At 45.6% G+C, this 21,598-nt stretch overlaps 2 protein-coding genes and 1 pseudogene across 3 annotated transcripts in view; all 3 read right to left on the bottom strand.

Moving 5' to 3' along the window:
• Window positions 1-21,598, bottom strand: part of LOC308486250 (uncharacterized protein) — a 214,247-nt gene that overhangs the window by 179,864 nt on the left and 12,785 nt on the right. The gene's annotated exons all lie outside the window — the stretch shown is intronic.
• Window positions 1,916-9,179, bottom strand: LOC308486346 (uncharacterized protein). Its single transcript, XM_081023123.1, has 2 exons — window positions 6,453-9,179; window positions 1,916-6,370 (listed from the first exon to the last, which is right to left on the bottom strand). Exons 1-2 carry the CDS (start codon window positions 7,615-7,617, stop codon window positions 6,270-6,272), a joined length of 1,266 nt encoding a protein of 421 aa, XP_080879249.1. The 5' UTR covers window positions 7,618-9,179; the 3' UTR covers window positions 1,916-6,269.
• LOC308457799 (biogenesis of lysosome-related organelles complex 1 subunit 4 pseudogene) lies at window positions 19,822-20,696 on the bottom strand (annotated as a pseudogene). Its single transcript has 2 exons — window positions 20,685-20,696; window positions 19,822-20,552 (listed from the first exon to the last, which is right to left on the bottom strand). The product of its transcript is annotated as a biogenesis of lysosome-related organelles complex 1 subunit 4 pseudogene (transcript).

Here is a 21,598-nt window from a genome sequence, read left to right as displayed (position 1 = left end):
GGAGCAGAGGGAAGGAAGTTGCCCTGCAGAAGGGGCAGGCCAGCCTCTCCCAGCGGACAGAGAGAAGTCCAAAGTTTGGAGCAATGAATAACCTGGTTCAATCTGGACCAAGTACACTCCTTCGGAACCCTGGGAGTCCCTTTCACTGAGACACTTTTCTGGAAGGGGCACCTGGAGGCTGCAAAACTTAAAGCGCAGGAAGCTTGTGAGGCACTAATGAAATTCTGCCTCATGGTTGGTGGACACTTATTAGAACCTGTGCTGAAAATTAGAAGCTGAGCTGAGGGAAGTCTTTGGGGGAGGGGAGGGGGGTTTGAGCGGGGGAAGGTGGTAAATAATGAATATAATATGTCTGGATATGTTGTTGAATTGCTAATAAAAATGTTTTTTTAAAAAATAAAAGTATATAAAATAGTTTACTCACATTCTGTTCACAGAAGGATCCCAGAAGGCAGACTTAGGTTACAAAATATACACACCTGGAATCTATCCCATAAGGAGATAGTTCCTTTGTCCTCTCTTGGCTGGAAGCATCTCAGGCTAAGGAGATGTTGCTGCTTCGAGGAATGGAGTCAGAGAGAGAGAGAGAGAGAGAGAGATGGCTGCCTGCCCTGTGCTATGTTGTTACCTGCACAGGTGAGGTCACACCCACCTCTGGTCACATGTAGAGGAAGTTTGTCCCAGCCCAGGAGGAAACAGGATGTTCTGACTGGCTGGTCCAGACATCCCCTTTTATGTCCACTCTAGGAATGTTGTATTTGACTGCTCTGTGTTTCACACCCCACAGTTCAAAGAAAGAGAGATTGCAAGGAGCTCCTAAAAGAGCTCTCCAAACGGGGTGGATGGGCAGTAATGACAGTTCATTGTCAATGAGATCAAAGTGATGCATGTTGGGACACCCCCCCTTAATATGTACAGGCTCATGGGGTCTGAACCGGGTTTCTCTGTGTGCTCTAGGAGACCAGGGGAGAGGGGAGCTGGTCGCAGCAGGAGGGGGAGTCTCCCTGGATGCTTCAGCAGCCGGCCTCCTCTGGGTCTCCTGGCCCCCTCCTCTCCTCCCTCTGAGTCTGACCTGCCAGGTACTTCTGCCTTCCTTAAAATGCTGTTCAGTACTTCTTTCAAGGGTGCAATCAGGGTTTTTTGATCATATTTTGCCGGAAATCCATCCGGTCCTGGGGCCTCCACAGTTTTTTATTCTTTTATTACTCGTTGGATTTCGTCTTCTTCTACTGGCTCTTCCTCTCGGTCCTTGCACTTTGCACCAACCAATACTCAGCTTTACTTAAGAATACTTTAGCACTTATGTAGCACATTTAAAGCATTACAAAATATAACACATATTATCTCAGTAATCTAAACAACGGCCCTGCAAGGCTGTCCAGTGTTATAATCCCCATGCATACGAAGAGTTGAGGTTGCAGGAAGAGGAGTTTGACTCACATCTCACACTTTGACTGCTACACTACATCAGTCCTTGCCCTCCAGATCCTGAAAACAGCCCTGTGAGTTGCCAGAGGACTGCCCGCCATCCTATTCAAAACAAGGCAGCACGGGCAGGAAGCCCTCGTCAGCAACCATTGCCAGAGGTGTCTGTATGGGGAACGGTGGGCTGAGCATAACACACGGAGGCAGCTCAGAGGCATCCCTGCTGGTCGCTCGCTCCAAGGGAGGTAACATCCTACCCCAGGCTCTTTCTGTGGGAATGTTTAGGGAGGCAGGAGAGGATATATTCTTTTATGATATGCTTCCTAACTTGCGTTGGCAAGTTCTATAACTTAGCAGAGTTGTTAAACAATCCCTCTTTGAAATCACACAGCAGTTAGCTAGTTGCAGGCTCGTCTGAGCCTCACTATTTAGGATTCCTGGTAAGAGCCCTTTTTATATCCCTCCTAAAAGAATAGACACGACTATCTGATTAAAGTTAACATAAAACTAGTTTACTTACAATCATCCAGTTCACAATAAGATCCCTGAAGGCAGACTTAAGTTACATAACTCTATATATATCGACATGAACTATCCCACAAGGGAAATAATCTCAAGTGACTGCAACCGAGCAGTCACTTCTTCCTAACTTGTAGGAACACAAAAAGGAGAAGAAGAAGAGCAGAACATGGAGGCCGTGTGCTCCTCTGTCCAAGAACAGGCCACACCTACATGAAGTGCCATGCAGAGGAAGTCTGTCCCAGCTCAGGAGGAACTAGCAAGTCTTCTCCTGAGTGACACAAGCATTCCCCAGCATGTACATTGTAGGAATGTTGCATTTGACTGCAATACAATTTCACACTCCACACCTTCACTACCCAATAATCATTTGCAAGCGTACTTCTTCCAAGGCTCAGTAGTTAAGATTCTGAGCTTGAAAAACAAAACCCCTGAGATTGAAGCATCACCAGAGAAACTTCCTCATGTGCATCTCACACAACATTCTCATCTCCAGTTGGGATCAGCTGAGACCTCAGAAAGAAATCATTGTTTTTTGGGGGGGAGTGGCGTGGAACCATGCCTGAGTCAAAAGATTACAGAGCAAACACAGCGCCCTATTCATGTTTCATACGAAGTTGGTTGGTTCTCATTAATTGTACCAGCGAGCTTCTTCACAGAATTTCACATCCCCTTATAAAGTCATGTCCAGCAATACCTTTATGCCCCATCTCCTGTCTCAGATGCAAGCAATCCCCTGGCCAGCTACCACTGGACATCCTGCACCTTGTTTTCTTTTGCAAACCTCCCAGCCTCAGCAGTTCAAATTCCAGCCGACACATGCACTTATGCGCACACACTTGTCGGAAACATGTTCTCTTTTATCCAGACCAGATAACTGTCAGCATTTAAAGGGAAAGTAGAAAGATGACAAAGTAGAAAGATGACAGGATGGAAGATGTTTAAGATACACTTGGGAGTGCCATCTTCCCCCCCGTCTGCTCAGTCCCGTGCAGAATATACCCAGGGAAGTGGAGTCAGGACTGCAACATTATTTATGCCTTGGGATTCGGCTGCAGAACTGCAGAGTTTACTCAGCACACTTGCAGGGGGAAAGTCTACACTAGCGTCCATCTGGCATACTTCTGGGCAAACATATGCAGGGTTTTATTGCAGGGTCTTCAGTAGTTTAGCCCTAAATTGAGAATTTTGGTTTGCTCCTTGGTGTATTGATCTCCAAATTGCTGCTTGACTTCTCATGAAGCAAAGCTGCCACAAAGCACACTTGCCTCAAGGAAGACGGAGCTCATGCCCACCTAACAATATGCTTGCCCTGATGAAGCTAGAAGGTGCTGGTCACCCCCCCAAAAAAAATATTTATTGGTTTTCTGTTGTAATTTTGTTGTTGTTTAGTCGTTTAGTCCTGTCCGGCTCTTCGTGGCTCCATGGACCAGAGCACGCCAGGCTCTTAGAATACATAAACATAAACACAGAAAAGAACATTACATTTAACACAACATATAAACTTAACAACAATAAAAATGCAAAAGATAAAAGAATATTTTCCCCCCTTCTTATTCCCTGGTATATTTACATTGCTAGAAGACTTCCTTGACACCTTCCAATCTGAATTTCATCATAACACATATTTAGCAGTTCCCAATTTCATATCTGAAACATCAATATCCTCTTTCATTACAAACTTCTTATCCCTACTTCCAATTGTAATCCATAATAATCATTATTATTGGTCCTGCTTCTCCTTGTGCTTTCCATATTTTCCACATTTTGTTTCCATTTTTCCACATCTTGATATTCGTTGTTGAGTCGTTTAGTCGTGTCCGCCTCTTCGTGACCCCCTGGACCAGAGCACGCCAGGCACTCCTGTCTTCCCCTGCCTCCAGCAGTTTGGTCAAACTCATGTTAGTGGCTTCGAGAACACTGTCCCACCATCTCGTCCTCTCTCGTCCCCTTCTCCTTGTGCCCTCCCTCTTTCCCAACATCAGGGTCTTTTCCAGGAAGTCTTCTCTTCTCATGAGGTGGCCAAAGTCTTGGAGCCTCAGCTTCAGGATCTGTCCTTCCAGTGAACACTCAAGATTTTTTTGGAAAATTAATAAAAATGATTAAAAATGAAATAAAATCCACACCCCAGGATATTTCCCCTATCACCTCTTTTCCACCTGAGCCTCAGCCCCATACCTAAAAACCAGACATCCTGCAGTGTGCCAGGATTGTGACTCCTGCCCTCAGGAAACAAAATACCTCCCCCCCCCCCGATGCTTAGGTGCCCTGAGGGCTGTGCAGGACCCACAATGCTTAAAATGAAAAAGGGAGGGGCTCAGGAAACCTGAAGGGAGCAGGCGGGGAGGGGGCTGCACAGGATCCAGAAGCTCCTTCTCGCTGATCCCCCCCCCCATGAAGTTCCTTTAAGACCCCACGTTGTACGGGGCAGGCTCACCTGCAGCGAAACAAAATGCAGCTGCCCTGGCCGAGTGGAGCCAGGCTGGGGGGCACCATGGGGACCCTGGAAAGGTGCCCCTAGAAGAAATGTGGCCCCTCTGTTGGAGGCAGCCCTCCTTCTGAAACACCAAGAGCGTAAACGGACAGTTCTCTGAATGGAGAGGAGAAGAAAGCGGAGTCCCCTCAAGATCAGTATTGGGACCTGTGGCTTTTCAACTTGTTCATAAATGATCTAGACTTAGGACGGAGCAAAGTTTGCTGATGGCAGCAAATTGTCCAGGGTTGTTCAAAGAAAGAGAGATTGCAAGGAGCTCCAAAAAGGGCTCTCCAAATAGGGTGAATGGGCAGAAAATACAGTTCATTATCAATGACATGAAAGTGGTGTATGTTGGGACAAAAAAAATACCTCTTAAAACAATGTACAGGCTCATGGGGTCTGAACTGGATTTCTCTGTGAGCTCTAGGAGACCAGGGGAGAGGGGAGCTGGTCACAGCAGGAGGGGGAGTCTCCCTGGATGCTTCAGCAGCCAGCCTCCTCTGGGTCTCCTGGCCCCCTCCTCTCCTCCCTCTGAGCCTGAACTGCTCTCTGCCCCAGACTCTTCCTGATCACCAAACCCTGTTTCCTCCTCAGCTTGCAACACCTCCCCTCCCATTCTGCTCGCTTTTCTCCCTCTTTCGGCTCATCCCTCCACCAGTTCCTGGGCTCTGAGCCTTCCTCCCTTGTGGGTCCCCCAGCTGGTGCCTCCCCCCCCCTCACCAGCCAGTCCATGACAACAACAGCAGCCAACAACTGTGGTCCTCTGGTAGGAAAACTCCCGAGTAGCATGATTGAAGCAAAACCTCTGGGACTATGGAAAAATACTTTCTTTCCCAAACCCTAGAATAAGCAGGAGCTCTGGGGTTGCCCCATGGGGTTCATGAGTGAAGATGGCCCCCCCAGGAGACTTCCCTGGTACCTGCAGCCCCTCCTTCCCCCTCTTGAAATTAGGCTTTGGGGGGAAAGCTCCCATTCAATTTCAGTATTTCAAGTTTTCTTCAGAACGCGATGGGCAGGAGGCAGCGATGAAGTTCTGCTGAAGAAGCAGTGCTGGGAGATCATGCGGGGGGGGGGGTGACAGAGTTTAGTGCAAAAAACCAAAAGTACTTTCATCTAAAATTATACTCACTATTGTGAGATGCTGCCTTCATTATTTCATTATTATACAGTTTTACATATAAACACCAGAACTTCACATATACCTCATGCTTGTAGGAATGATCTCCTGCTGAGTTCATTGCTCAGAGTGGACTCTGAGAGGAAGATGTCCCACACTCCATACATCTAAATGGGTTCTCCCATGTGAAAGTCCCTAGATGTTCCTTAAATAAAGGTAAAGGTAAAGGTAAAGGGACCCCTTACCATTAGGTCCAGTCGTGACCGACTCTGGGATTGCGGCGCTCATCTCACTTTACTGGCCGAGGGAGCCGGCGCACAGCTTCCGGGTCATGTGGCCAGCATGACTAAGCCACTTCTGGCGAACCAGAGCAGCGCACAGAAACACTGTTTACCTTCCCGCTGGAGCGGTACCTATTTATCTGCTTGCACTTTGACGTGCTTTTGAACTGCTAGGTTGGCAGGAGCTGGGACTGAGCAACGGGAGCTCACCCCGTCGTGGGGATTCGAACTGCCGACCTTCTGATCGGCAAGTCCTAGGCTCTGTGGTTTAACCCACAGCGCCATCCGCGTCCCTGTTCCTTAAATACTCCATTATAAATAAAGCACTTTCTGTAGTCTTTTCATTCAAACTGCTTCTCCTGAGTTTGTTGATGGTTTGAAGGGTTTCAACTCTTAAAGTTCTTCCTGTCCGTGAGTCTGTTGATTCTGAACTTCCACTAAGAGTGAACCTCTATCTACTTTCCTGATATTTATATGGTTTGTCTTTTGTATGAGTTTGTTGACAAAAATCAAGGGTTCCACTCTGACTGAAGCTCCTTCCACAGTCCATACCTTTAAATGGTTTCTCCCGTGTGTGTCCGCTGATGTTTTCTAAGATTTCCACTCTGACTGAAGCTCTTTCCACACTCCATACATTTAAATGGTTTCTCTCCTGTGTGAGTCCGTTGATGTCTCCTAAGGCTTCCACTATCACTAAAGCTTTTTCCACAATCCATACATTTAAATGGTTTCTCCCCTGTGTGAGTCCGTTGATGTTGTCTAAGGCTTGCACTGAAACTGAAGCACTTCCCACACTCCACACATTTAAATGGTTTCTCCCCTGTGTGAGTCCGTTGATGGTTCCTAAGGTCTCCACTCTGACTAAAGCTCTTTCCACACTCGATACATTCATATGGTTTCTTCCCTGTGTGAGTCCGTTGATGTTTCCTAAGGTCTCCACTCTGACTAAAGCTCTTTCCACACTCGATACATTTATATGGTTTCTCCCCTGTGTGAGTCCATTGATGTTTCCTAAGGTTTCCAATATCACTAAAGCTCTTTCCACACTCGATACATTTATATGGTTTCTCCCCTGTGTGAGTCCGTTGATGTTGTCTAAGGCTTCCACTCTGACTAAAGCTCTTTCCACACTCGATACATTTATATGGTTTCTCCCCTGTGTGAGTCCGTTGATGTTTCCTAAGGCTTCCACTATCACTAAATCTCTTTCCACACTCGATACATTTATATGGTTTCTCCCCTGTGTGTGTCCATTGATGTATTTTAAGGTGTCCACTTTGACTGAAGCTCTTTCCACACTCCATACATTCATATGGTTTCTCCCCTGTGTGATTCCGTTGATGTGATCTAAGGCTTCCACTATCACTAAAGCTCTTTCCACACTCCATGCATTTAAATGGTTTCTCCACTGTGTGAGTCCGTTGATGTCTTCTTAGGTTTCCACTATTACTAAAACTCTTTTTACACTCAATACATTTATATGGTTTCTCCCCTGTATGAGTCCGTTGATGTGATCTAAGGCTTGTATTACAACGGAAGCTCTTTCCACACTCGATATATTTAAATGGTTTCTCCCCTGTGTGAGTCTGTTGATGTCTTCTATGGTGTGTACTCTGATTGAAGCTCTTTCCACACTCCAGACATGTAAATGGTTTCTCCCCTGTGTGAGTCCGTTTGTGCAATTTAAGGAGTCCACTCTGACTGAAGTTCTTCCCACACTTAAAATGTTTTCTCTCTCTGTGAGTCCGCTGGTGTGTTCTAAGTTTTGCATTGAAAGAGAAGCTCTTTCCGCACTCCATATCTTTAAATGTGTTCTTTCCTTTTTGTGTTCGTTGATGTGAACTATGTGTGCTCGTTCAGTGAAGCATATTCCACATTTCACACATTTTAATGGCTATTCCTAATGAAATGAAAGGTGCCCTGTCCCCTGCAATTCTGTCTTCTCCATCACCTTTTTCAGAGTGGGCAGAAAGGAAATCCTGTTTGGGTTTAAAGAAAGAGAACACAGAAAAAAAGGACACATCAACCGCCATTAGCACCTTCTCTTATTTCAACATCTCCTACATTCTTCCATGTCCTACCTATGTTCCCAATTTTTAGGAAATAAAAATGGTATGATGTCAAATGGTAGTAATGCATCAGCAACCTTTCATAATCCTCAATCATCTTTAATAACACAGCATGATCTTGGAATACTGTTGTCCTGTGGGGCTGCCTTTCAAATCAAGTGGTTGCCCCCATTTCCACCTCTAGATCTTCATGAATCAACTGCATAGTCCCACTGACCTCAGGAGGTCTATATGGACCATTTTGGGCGACCCAGGTCTATGTCTTTTCTGGGGACTGTGGTCTGGGTCAGTCAGAGAACTAGTGACAAGGCTTGGTGCTTGGGGTCAGCTGAATGGGTGCTCAGGGAAGCTCCTGTTCTTGGAGATGGACCTATGTCTACATGCCTCACATTGCATGGGGAGAGCAGGAGAAGCAGAAGGAAAGCAGATGGCAAATGGGAATCCCAGGCGGAAACACCCCACCCCAATGGTTCTTTATAATGATGATGTGCTGCCTGATCCTCTGCTTGTCTTCTGACAGAGGACTATCCTAATCTGGCACTGAAAGGCAGGATATTCAAGGCGAGGAGATAACTGTAGTTAATGGTAGGTAGACATATTTGTCTGACACAGTTGAAGTAAAAAAGTAACAAAAATAGTCCAGCAGCACCTTAGGATCTTGGGAGAAAAGCAATGAGAAACCTAGACAGCATCTTAAAATGCAGAGACATCACCTTGCCGGCAAAGGTCCGTATAGTTAAAGCTATGGATTTCCCAGTAGTGATGTATGGAAGTGAGAGCTGGACCATAAAGAAGGCTGATCACTGAAGAATTGGTGCTTTTGAATTCTGGTGCTGGATGAGATTCTTGAGAGTCCCATGGACTGCAAGAAGATCAAACCTCTCCATTCTTAAGGAAATCAGCCCTGAGTGCTCACTGGAAGGACAGAGCCTGAAGCTGAGGCTTCAGTACTTTGGCCACCTCATGAGAAGAGAAGACTCCCTGGAAAAGACCCTGATGCCGGGAAAGATTGAGGGCACAAGGAGAAGGGGACGACAGAGGACGAGATGGTTGGACAGTGTTCTCGAAGTTACCAGCATGAGGGAGGCAGTGGAAGATAGGAATGCCTGGCGTGCATGGGGTCCATGGGGTCACGAAGAGTCGGTCACGATTAAACGACTAAACAACAACAACAGCAGCACCTTAAGGACCAAATAATTTTGTTCTAGGTATAAGCTTTCATGTTCATGCACACTTCTTCATATAGTGATGGGTAGTGGGAGATGGTAGTAGGAGTACCCTTCTGAGAAAAACCCCACTCCACCCTCCCACGATACACAAGGGTCTGGTGACATCTGTGTCACTGTATCTGAAGAAGTGTGCATACACACGAAAGCTTAAACCTAGAACAATCATAGTTGGTCTCTAAGGTGCTACTGGACTATTTTTTAATTTTTTATTTCAAGTGCGTCAGACCAACACGGCTACGTACCTGCATCTAGATGTCATGGGGTGTTTGGGATAAGTAGGTCCTTTGGTGGGGGACATGTCCTGTACCTTCTGGGGTCATTTTTCCACCCTTGGTCCCCACCCTGCACTCAGCTCTCGCCTGTGGCTTCCAGAAGCTGTCAGCATGCAACAGGGGTTCAAGCAGCGGCTTCAACCGGCCGGCTAAACCAGGTGAGGAAAGCTGATGGGTCTCAAATCCTTGGGGGGCTGGGGAATTCTGCTGCACCTGAAGTCAAGCCCTGGTGGATGGAGAGGAGGAGAAGAACAGTGAACCCCACTGTCCAGAAGGCAGATTCTGCCCGTGCGGAAGAGGAAAGTGAAGGGCAGGTGGGGCACGTCCACCTGGAGGCTTGTTATCTACTCCCAGGGTTACTCTGGCATTGAACTATATATAAATATATAAATAAAGTATTGAAATGCGCCTGCTCCCACTTCATATTCTGATATTACTATATTCTGTCTGTTTCTTACTTGAGTGCTGTTTTGGTTTGCTAAGTCAGGGTTTTAGTGTGAGTTACATTTTTGCTAATTTTTGGGTCCTGTTATGCTTATCTGTCTTCAGTAATAAATTTCTCAGCTGAATTATTTTTTTCTGCCTCTGAGTGTTTTTTCCTACTCTGCTAACTATACATCGATCATTATGGAGGAGCAAGATCTGCAGCCTAAAGCCCTCATCAGCCTCGGCCCTGTGGACCTGAAGGAGCATCTTCACCCCCATCGCTCAGTCTGGACAGGGAGGTCCACCTCCGAGGGTCTTCTGCTGGTTCCCTTGCTGTTAGAAGTGAAGTTCCAGGGAACCAGGCAGAGGGCTTCCTGCCCCGTGGAATGCCCTCCTTTCAGAGGGCAAGGAAGGAGGCAACCACCTGACATTTAGAAGACAGCTGTATCAGGAGGTTTTTAATGTTTGATGTTTTATTGTCTTGTATATGTACTGTAGGGATGCGGGTGGCGTTGTGGGTTAAACCTCAGAGCCTAGGGCTTCCCTATCAGAAGGTTGGCGGTTTGAATCCCCGCGACAGGATGAGCTCCCATTGCTCGGCCCCTGCTCCTGCCAACCTAGCAGTTCGAAAGCACGTCAAAGTGCAAGTAGATAAATAGCTACCATTCTGGCGGGAAGGTAAACGGCATTTCCGTGCGCTGCTCTGGTTCGCCAGAAGCGGCTTAGTCATGCTGGCCACATGACCCGGAAGCTGTACGCCGGCTCCCTCGGCCAATAAAGCGAGATGAGTGCCGCAACCCCAGAGTCAGCCACGACTGGACCTAATGGTGAGGGGTCCCTTTAGTAAAGGTAAAGGTACCCCTGCCCGTACGGGCCATTCGTGTCCGACTCTAGGGTTGTGCGCCCATCTCACTTCCGGGTCACGTGGCCAGCGTGACGAAGCTGCTCTGGCGAGCCAGCACCAGCGCAGCACACGGAAACGCCGTTTACCTTCCCGCTATAAAGCGGTACCTATTTATCTACTTGCAATTAAGGGTGCTTTCGAACTGCTAGGTGGGCAGGAGCTGGGACCGAAGACGGGAGCTCACCCCGTTGTGGGGATTCGAACCGCCGACCATGCGATCAGCAAGCCCTAGGCACTGAGGTTTTACCCACAGCGCCACCTGTGTCGCATAGGGGTCCCTATACCTTTACCTATATGTACTGTAAGCTGACCAGAGCGGCTGGGGGAAAATACTAATACTAGAACTTCTACAGTGGTACCTCGGGTTACAGATGCTTCAGGGTACAGACTCTGCTAACCCAGAAATAGTACCTTGGGTTAAGAACTTTGCTTCAGGATGTGAACAGAAATCGTGCGGCGGCAGCAGGAGGCCCCATTAGCTAAAGTGGTACCACAGGTTAAGAACAGTTTCAGGTTAAGAACGGACCTCCAGAATGAATTCAGTTCTTAACCTGAGGTACCACTGTACTATTATTATTATCGTGTGATTTTTTGTAGTTATTTTGGAATTTTTACTGCAATATTAGCTTACGAAATGTTATGGGTGGAGAAAATCACAGGGTTGCCGTAAACTATAATCCCACCCACGAACGCTCATTCACATACAGTCTGTAAATTTGGGGATGTCACACACCTCACCTGTGCTAATACTGGCAGTCTTTGGCCTGCACAGGCACACCTGGTGTGTAGAGCCTCCAGCCCCAGGCACTGTCTATCATGAAAATGGGTCCTTTGACTGGGAAGATTCATGCAGTCACTGTCATCAGCTGATGAAGGATTGTATCTCAGCTTGTCAGTCACTCTGACATTGTCTTCAAAGAATAAGAGGAACAGATACGCTTTTGAGGTGCAGCTTCTGTATCAATCCTGAGAGCCATTCCATGGACTCTGCACCCGTTTCTGATGACAGGTGTACATTATCCTCATCCTCAAGAAAGGACAATTAAAGATGGAAGCCTGAGAGAGAGGAAAAGGTTTCTGGCTGCTTCCTGGGTGGGATTGCGGAAACATAGAGCCGCTTCTGAGAAGGCCTCCCCCCTTCTCTCTTCCAGGACAGGGCAGGGGCTTATGGGGGCTTAAGGGGTGGGAAGAGGATGGAGGTTGCAGGAAGGAAGGCTGGGGGGGGCAGGACCCCCACTGACCAGGGATCCCTCTCAGGTCGTCTTGAAGGGGGGGTTTCATTCCTGGGCGGGAGAGAGAAGCCAAGGCGGTCCCTCTGGAGAGTCCCCAAGGAAGCCACGATGGAGACGCCCCCCGCAAGCCTGGTCTTCCTATCTCCCCCCCCCCTCCCCAGTGCTGCGCTTCCCTGCCCCGGGAATGCTGCCCCCTCCTCCCCCCGCCCCTGGCCCCCCTCCCATCCCGGGGTTTCCCCTGCACCCAGACGCCGCCTTGGCTCACCCCTCGCCGTGCGCCTCCCATCTCTCCGTCCCTATTGCCCCCCAAGACGAGCAAGGGAGGGACAGGGGGTCTCTATCCAGGCGCCTCCCGCACCCCTTAACCCTTTCCTGGCCCGCTTCTCCGCGCCCCCAGGGAGTCCTCGTGGGTGGGCGCCCCATCTCCGCCCCTTCGCAGCACGCGTGCCGGGATCCAGGCCCCACGGAAGGCGCTTGGGGGAGCTGGAGGGGTCTCTGGGTCCTCTTCTCCCCCCTCCTTCTCCTCCCCCCCCGCGACTCCGTTACCTCTTTGTCCTCGCTCCCGATTCTCCTTACCTGCAACATCCACGGGGGGGGGTCCCCTGCCTCCTCCCTCCGCTTTCCGAAAGCGCCCCCCCCCCCGAGCTACGGGGCAGAGCAGCAATCCGGAGTGGAAGCTCCACTTGCGGGAGAAGCAGGCAGGGTGGGAGGGGGGCTCACCCCCCCCCATTCCCGGAGCAGAAGCCGGATTGGAGGAGGAGGAGGAAGGGGTGGGATGTTTGGGGGCGGGATCTGGGGTTGTGGGGGCGGGATGAGAGGAGGAGGGGAGGGGAGGGATTAAGGGGGGAGAAGGTTTTCCCCTCCCCTTTTCCTTTAGTGGATCAGGAGAGCGGGGGAGGGGCTGATCCCGGAGATCCAGCTGCAGAGAGGGGTCCCCCCCCCCACAAGTGCAACATCCTCCCCCACCCCACCCCACGAGCTTAGATCCCTCCGTGTTTTAGGTCTTGGTGCTGTTCTAACCAGAAATGGAGGGGGCAGCTAAACGACTCCCCCCAAATCCCAGCTCCCCACCCCAGCCTCTGACTCAGGCCAGGACAAGGACCGTGGACACAGGCACCGTCCATGCACAACAGCCAAGAGGCTCAGCAAAGCAGCCGATACAATTGTAGCCAGAAGCGGATTCCAAAATCTGAGGGATCCCTTGGGCAAAAAACAAGGAGACCAGCCAGGAATATGTTACGGAAATTACGGGGGGGGGGCACATCTTTAAAGTTAAATATTACAAATATTATGCCTTCCAACTTGACAGCTCAGGGAAGTCACCTAGCTTTAAAAATAATATCAAATCATCTCCTTTCCCAGTTCCCCCCATTCCAAAGCTATTTTCCCCTGGCAAAAGGACTCCAGGAAGCTCTCTCTTTTTTTAAAAAAAAATATTTATTAAAAGTTTAAGAATTACAGAAAAAAGAAGAAAAAAAACAATAACAATAAAAAAAGAAAAAGAACAATAACAAAACATATCAATACAGCAAAAAAGACAGACAAAAAAAAAACAAACCTAAAACACACATCCACTATTCCTTGTCTTTACCTTTCCTTTCCTTGTTTCATCGACCTCCTCACACCTCCCTTTTTTTGTATTCTAATTCAATTAACTATTTCAGCAAGTTCTTCCCATCTTTCTCAATTTTTATTCTATAGTTTATCTTAACGGTCTAACCTTGGATTTTTTCAATTTAACCCATTATCAATCAACTTTTACTTAATTCTTTGTTGCATTTCTACTAAAACCATGTAACTTCATTCCCGCATCCTTCTAACACTCATTAATTTTACAATGTTTCTGTAAGTATACTTTAAATTTTTTCCAATCTTCTTCCACCGACTCTTCTCCCTGGTCTCGAATTCTGCCAGTCATTTCCGCCAGTTCCATGTAGTCCATCAGCTTCATCTGCCATTCTTCCCTGGTGGGTAGGTCTTGTGTCTTCCAATACTTTGCAATGAGTATTCTTGCTGCTGTTGTAGCGTACATTAAAAAAGTTCTATCTTTCTTTGGCACCAATTGGCCGACCATGCCCAGGAGAAAGGCCTCTGGTTTCTTCCGGAAGGTATATTTATATACCTTTTTCATTTCATTATAGATCATCTCCCAGAATGCCTTAATCTTTGGGCATGTCCACCAAAGGTGAAAGCATGTACCTTCAGTTTCAGTACATTTCCAACATTTATTATCGGGCAAATGATAAATTTTTGCAAGCTTGACTGGTGTTATGTACCACCTATAAATCATTTTCATTAAATTCTCTTTTAAGGCATTGCATGCCGTGAACTTCATACCAGTGGTCCATAACTGTTCCCAGTCAGCCATCATAATATTATGTCCAACATCTTGTGCCCATTTAATCATAGCAGATTTCACCATTTCATCTTGAGTATTCCATTTCAACAGCAAGTTATACATTCTTGACAAATTCTTAACTTTAGGGTCTAACAATTCTGTTTCCAACTTTGATTTTTCCATCTGGAAGCCAATTTTTTTATCCAAATTATACGCCTCCATTATTTGATAATAATGGAGCCAATCTCGTACTCTGTTTTTTAATTTTTCAAAACTCTGCAATTTTAATCTGTCACCCTCTTGTTCCCAATACAATTTCCCAATACTTCGGCCATTTGGCCTCCATATTGAGTTTTTTCTGAGCCTTTGCTTCCATTGGTGACAACCATCTTGGGGTTTTATTTTCTAACAAATCCTTATATCTTATCCAGACATTAAACAGTGCTTTTCTTACAATATGGTTTTTGAACGCTTTATGTGCTTTAACCTTATCATACCACAAATATGCATGCCAACCAAATACATTATTGAAACCTTCCAAATCCAAAACATCTGTGTTTTCAAGAAGCATCCATTCTCTCAGCCAACAAAAAGCGGCTGATTCATAATAAAGTTTAAGATCTGGCAGGGCAAATCCACCTCTTTCTTTAGCATCAGTTAATATCTTAAATTTTATACGAGGCTTCTTGCCCTGCCAGACAAATCTGGAGATATCTCTCTGCCACTTCTTGAAACAGTCCATTTTGTCCAAAATTTGCAGTGTTTGAAACAAAAACAGCATTCTTGGCAATACATTCATTTTTATCACAGCAATTCGGCCTAACAACGATAACTTCAAATTTGACCATATTTCTAGATCTTTTTTCACTTCAGTCCAACATTTTTCATAATTATCCTTAAATAAATTCACATTCTTAGCAGTCATATTAACCCCTAAATATTTTACTTTCTTGACCAGTGTCAGTCCTGTCTCCTTCAATCTCTGTTAAGTTCTTTTCTAATACCTTAGTTTTCATCTTATTCAACTTAAAACCTGCCACCTGACCAAATTCTTGGATTAATTCTAATACTCTTTTAGTACTAGATTCTGGCTCCTGTAAAGTCAATACTAAATCATCAGCAAATGCTTTCAATTTGTACTGTTTCGCTCCCACGCTCCCACGCTCCCACTTGTATACCTTTTACCAATTGGTCCCTTCTAATCATATTTAACAAAACCTCCAAGACCGATATAAAAAGCAATGGATAGATTGGGCAACCTTGTCGTGTTCCTTTCTCAATCTTAAAATCTTCCATCACTACATTGTTCACAATTAATTTGGCCTTCTGTTCTGAATAAATTGCACTTATACCGTTTCCAAAACCTTGACCCACCCCCATCCCCAATAAATTCTTCTTCATAAAACTCTAAGAAATGTTGTCAAAAGCTTTCTCCGCATCCACAAATATCAAAACTGCTTTAGTATTAATCTTCACTTGTAATTTTTCTAAAATATTAATTATATTCCTCGTATTGTCAGATAAGTGTCTGCCCGGGAGAAGCCCGCTTGATCTTTATGAATTTCTTCCATTAACACCTTTTAAAATCTTTTAGTCAAAATATCTGCAAAAATTTTATAATCCACATTAAGCAATGATATGGGGCAGTAATTCTTAAGTTGTGTCTTTACAGTCTCTGTTTTCGGTATATGTGTGATGTAAGCTTCCTTCCATGACTCTGGTGCCCTTTTCCCTTCCAGTATTTCGTTACAGACTTCCTTTAAAGGTTGTATTACCCATTCTTTCAGAGATCTGTAATATCTTGAAGTCAGTCCATCCGGTCCTGGAGATTTACCTAATTGTATATTCTGAATGGCCCCTTCCACTTCCTGTTCCGTTACTTTGTAGTTCAACATTAATTTATTTTCTTGAGAATTTTTTTGTAGTCCATTCAATTTCAAAAATTTGTCAATATCCATTTCTTTCTGCTTCTCCTGTGTATAAAGTTGTTTAAAATACCTCTGGAAGCACTTTCTAATTTCCACTGGATTCTGTATGTTCTTTCCTTCTACTTCCAAATTCGTAATAGTATTAAGTTTTTGTCTTTTTTTCATTTGCCAAGCCAACAATTTACCACACTTATTTGCCGACTCAAATGTCTTTTGTCTCATCTGTTTAATCTTCCATTTTATTTCCTGATTCATCATTTTCATGTATTGTACTTGATATAACTTTATCTCTTTCATAATCTCCTGGGACTTTGGTTTCACCCTCAATTTCTTCTCCCCTTCCTTTATTTTCTCCAAGATTTTATCTTTTTTCTCATTTTGCATTCTCTTCTTAATTGCATTCTGTTGTATCAAAAATCCTCTCATGACCGCTTTACTTGCATCCCAGATTACTCTTTTTTCCACAGTAGTGCTCATATTTATCTCAAAATAGTCTCTCAAAGTTTTTTGGGCCTTCTTAATAAATTCTTTATTCCTAAACAAAGTATCATTCATCCTCCATCTAAAGGAACCAACTGGCATCAATTTCATCTCCATCTTCACAGCATTGTGATCGGAGCAGCTCTTAGGGCAGATTTCAACTTTACTAATCTTCGGAGCCAGACCTCTAGTTACCCAAATTTGGTCAATTCTTGTCCATGTCATTTTGGCCTCGGAGAAGAAAGTTCCCTCTCTTCCCAGAGGGTTCTTCGTTCTCCAGATATCAACTAAGTCCATATTTTCAGTCATATCAAAGAAAGTTTTTGGTAGTCTTCCATCCTTAGTTACTACCTGTCTTTGTGCCTTGTCCATATTTGTAGACACAACGCCATTCATGTCTCCCATCAAAATCATATTGTAGTCCATATAGTCCATCAGAGTCTCATGTAGCTTCTTAAAAAATTCCGATTTTCCTTCATTTGGTGCATAAATACCTATTATCAAAAAATTTTCTCCTTGCGTTTGAATTTCAATTGCTATAAATCTTCCTTGATCATCTTTAAAGATAAATTTTGGTGATAAACTCTCCTTTACATAGAGGACCACTCCTCTTTTTTTTACTTTATCCGATGAGATAAATTCTTGACCTAATCTTTTATTATTCAGTAGCTTCCTGTGTAACCTTGTCACATGTGTTTCTTGTAAACAAATCAGGTCCAAATGCTCTTTTTTCAATAAATGAAATACTCTCCGCCTTTTTTCAGGGCTGTTGAGTCCATTAACATTCCAGCTCAAGACCTGCAGCCCCATCATGTAGTTACTTTGGTATCCCCCCAACTGCCCCCAATACTTGCTCCTCTTCTGTTGGTGGTGATATTGGGACGTTCGCTGGGGGGTCCAATCCAAAAGATAGTCTCGTTATGTCCAATGTTTCCCTGTTTGGTGATCTTCTCTCCAATGCTCTTTGCTCTGATCCTCTATCTGGTGATCTTCTGTCCAATGCTGTTGGCTCTTTTCCAATTCCCTTCTGTAAATCTTCTTCGTATTTATACGAAAATTTGTTTTTTCTTCTATTGATCTTATTTTTATTTTCCTTCCTTTGAAACTGAAGGATAAGCCTTGAGGAAATTCCCACCTGAAAAGGATTTTGTTCTCTCTCAACAAGGAAACCAAACCTCCAAAGTTGAACCTGAGGTCCAAAAGATGTTTTGGGATATCTTAAAAAATTTCCACTCTTGATTGATTTATTACCAAAGTCTTCTCGTAATGCCAGCCCAAGATTTTGTTTCTCTCTTCTTTAGACCGGAGGGTAATCAAACAATCTCTTATTCTGGTCTTCTCCTTCTTCCCTCCTCTTCCCAGTCTAAAGGCTCTCACAATTTTAAATTCCTCTTTTTCCAGATCCAACTCCCAATTTTCTGCAAATTGCTCCGTAAGATAGTCTATCAGGGAGTCTTTCTCCAATTCAGGTACAGCTCTAATTCTCAATTTTGTCTGTTTTTCCTTAAGCTCAACCATAGAAAGCGCCAGCCTATGGTCCTCTAGTTGTTTTTGAAGGTCTGGGACTCTCTCTGTTTCCAACTGAGTTACCTTTGCTTCCACAGCCACAACCTTTTCCTTAGCTTCCTCTGCGATCTGTCGAGTTGAGTTAGACTCCTGGATCAATTTCTCAATAGCTTCTGTATTTGAGTTAACTTTTTGTCCCAGACTATTTATACTTTGTGTATTCTGATCTAATTTTTTATTCATTTGTTCCAAAGATTCATTTATTTTACTCAAGGCAAGAGCCAGGGCCTCATCTGCAATCATTGCCTTTGGTTTAGTTAATGCAGTCACAGAAGAAGCAGAGGGGCCGGATGTGGAGGCTCTTCGCCAGACCTTCCCAGACCTTGTTGTTTTGTCTTGACTTGGCGGATCTATTTTTTCTTTTCCATCTGGCATAACACTTAATCCTTTCAAGGCCAATTTCCCAGTTCCAGAGGACTCCAGGAAGCTCTCAAAGGTGACAATTGCTGGGCTCATTGTTAGCCAAAGGAAGCCAAATCTCATCACCTGACTCGCCTCAGGCTCCAGACATGCAAAGGAACTCCTATTGTACTTTTGGATGGTGGGTACTTAAGACATATTTGTCTATGCTAATCTTATACCTGAGTCTTGCCCTCCCATGTCTGCTTATGCTTATCTTGTACCAAGGACTTGTCTGGACATGTTTGCCAAGGTTAAGCCCTCCCCTTCGAACTGTATTCTGGGATGTGGTGGGAAAGTTTTAAAAGTCTTTGTCACCCCATCCTCGGGGTTCAAATTTGCTTTTGAACCTATTGTGCAATAAACTTTGGTCTACAACTATTTGCTCCGGTTGGCTGGACTCCTTCCTTTATTCCGCAGGGACCCGCGGGCTCTGCCCGACCAGCTGGGGGACTGAGCAGTTTGCTCAATTTCTCTAGGACTCCATGACACCTCCCCTGTCCTCCATAATCCCTCAAGCAAGGTGTCAAGACCCTAATCCTGTCAAATCACTCTGCCAAGCCTTTCCTCCGGGCGATGCCAGGTGACAGACTATGCATACATGGACCATTGTCTTCCCATCACCGATACTCAGGATGTGCTTATCTGCGCATATCTCCAGCTCTGCATATTCCCCCCTCCCTCCTCCATATGTTAATCCGGTGTAACCCAACCTCTTCCTAATGTATTCGTGATGTAATCTGTGTAACCCAACCTCTTCTTAATGTATTCATGATGTAACTGGGATGTATTTTGCACTGTATTCTGGGACATGGAGGGAAGTTTCAAAAATTCATGTCACCCCTTTCTCGCTGTTCAATCTCGCCTTGAACCTGTTGCGCAATAAACTTGGATCTTCTGCAGTTTACTCCTGTCTCCGGCTGAGCTCATTTTTCTTCCGCAGGGACCCACGGACTTAGTCTGACGAGCTGGGTGGCAGAGTAGCCCCGCACCCAGATTTTACCGTAACAGTTGGCACCCAACGTGGGGCATTGCCTATGCAGGCTGTGTATATTAGTGAGACACTTAGGTTGGATCCTCTTTCCTGACTGGTAGTCTTTTACATGAAACATGGTTCCATTTAATCATGTAGCAACCCACTCAGAGTGTTACTTCCCCACTTGCCTTCCCTGACACTTTCTAGCTTAGATAAGACTCTTTTTTCAATAATGTCATTGTCAAGCTAAATCACATATACTGTGCTTCACCAAGGGAAGGAAAGTAGTCTTCTGTCTTGAAGAGATCAGGAGGTTCATAAACTGTTTGATTCTGCCTTGAGGAAGATGTTTTGTTAAGGAAAGATGGCACATTGATTGTGTGTAGAAATTTTTTTGAAAGTATTTGGGAATGTTCCAAGGTCTGATTCTGCCTTTGTGATCTGTTCTTCCATCCCTGACACACTATTTCCAACCATTTTTACAAAGGCCTCCAGTTTGTCAAACTTTCTATACAGTTGCTTCATTTCCATTGCCTTTGCATGAATATGAGGCACACTTTCATTTACTACTTGAGAGGAATCACTTCGAATCATGTCTAACATCCCCACAAACTCATCTACCCTGGTCCCCAAATCTTCCAGACTTTTGTCTAAGGTTTCAATCTGCCCGGTTGGGGCGACTCCTCCCAGCGGCGAGGGCAGCAGGTACCCGGCGTAGTCCGCCGCGGCCGCGACCAGCAGCAGCTCCGCTCCGCAGGGATCTCCTTTGGCCGCGTCGTCTTCCTCCTCCCTGATGCCGGAGGCGCTGCTGTGGCTCTGAGAGATGTTGCCGCTGTCGCCGCTCAGCTGCAGAGGCGGCGGCAGCAGCGGCGGTTCCTCAGCTGCCGCCTCATCCAATCGGCCCCCTCCCTCGCGCTACTACACTCCGCCCACGCGCACATCTGGTACGGTGGATACCAAGTTATTATTTAGTGCATATCTATATAACATACACGTACATTGTGTTGGTCCGTGTTGCTCCCTCCTTTGCTGCCCTGCTCAACCCACCTCCTTTTCCATTAGAGCCTATTCCCACTCACAGGGCACCCCTACCTTCACCGAGATATAGGGTGCGGAGAAAAGATTTGCAAGTTCTTACAGAACTTTAATGCAAATCTATCTCCGAATGGGGGACTGATACAGAAGGGGGGGGCATGTCTTCTTCACCTTCTTCTTCGCTACAATATATCCATTTATTTCCAATTGTCAATGTCAAAAGGGACTAAAATCTATAAAATTCATAGAAAATCAAAGTGCCAATTTGCTCAATTTCTCTAGGACTCCACGACACCTCCCCTGCCCTCCATAATCCCTCAAGCAAGGTGTCAAGACCCTAATCCTGTCAAATCGCTCTGCCAAGCCTTTCCTCCGGGCAATGCCAGGTGGCAGACTATGCATACATGGACCATTGTCTTCCCATCACCGGTACTCAGGATGTGCTTATCTGCGCATATCTCCAGCTCTGCATATTCCCCCCTCCCTCCTCCATATGTTAATCCGGTGTAACCCAACCTCTTCCTAATGTATTCGTGATGTAACTGGGATGTATTTTGCACTGTATTCTGGGACATGGAGGGAAGTTTCAAAAATTTCAAAAAGATGGAAGCCCTGAACAAAAGAAGACCCCAACTTTTATTAGCTCCTAATCCCCCATGCTACACCCCCAGACTACATCATGACTACATCATTGACACATCACACAGAGGAGGGGTTGTGGTGGTAACCTGAGTGTCTTGTCGAGAGCCAGTGTGGTGTAGTGGTTAAGAGCAGTGGACTCGTAATCTGGGGAACCGGGTTCGCGTCTCCGCTCCTCCACATGCAGCTGCTGGGTGACCTTGGGCCAGTCACACTTCTCTGAAGTCTCTCAGCCCCACTCACCTCACAGAGTGTTTGTGGGGGGGGGAGGAAGGGAAAGGAGAATG

This window comes from Podarcis pityusensis (assembly GCF_964106645.2).
Source record: "Podarcis pityusensis genome assembly, chromosome: 10".
NCBI lineage: Eukaryota > Metazoa > Chordata > Lepidosauria > Squamata > Lacertidae > Podarcis > Podarcis pityusensis.
This window is presented reverse-complemented; position numbering and strand designations above follow the sequence as displayed.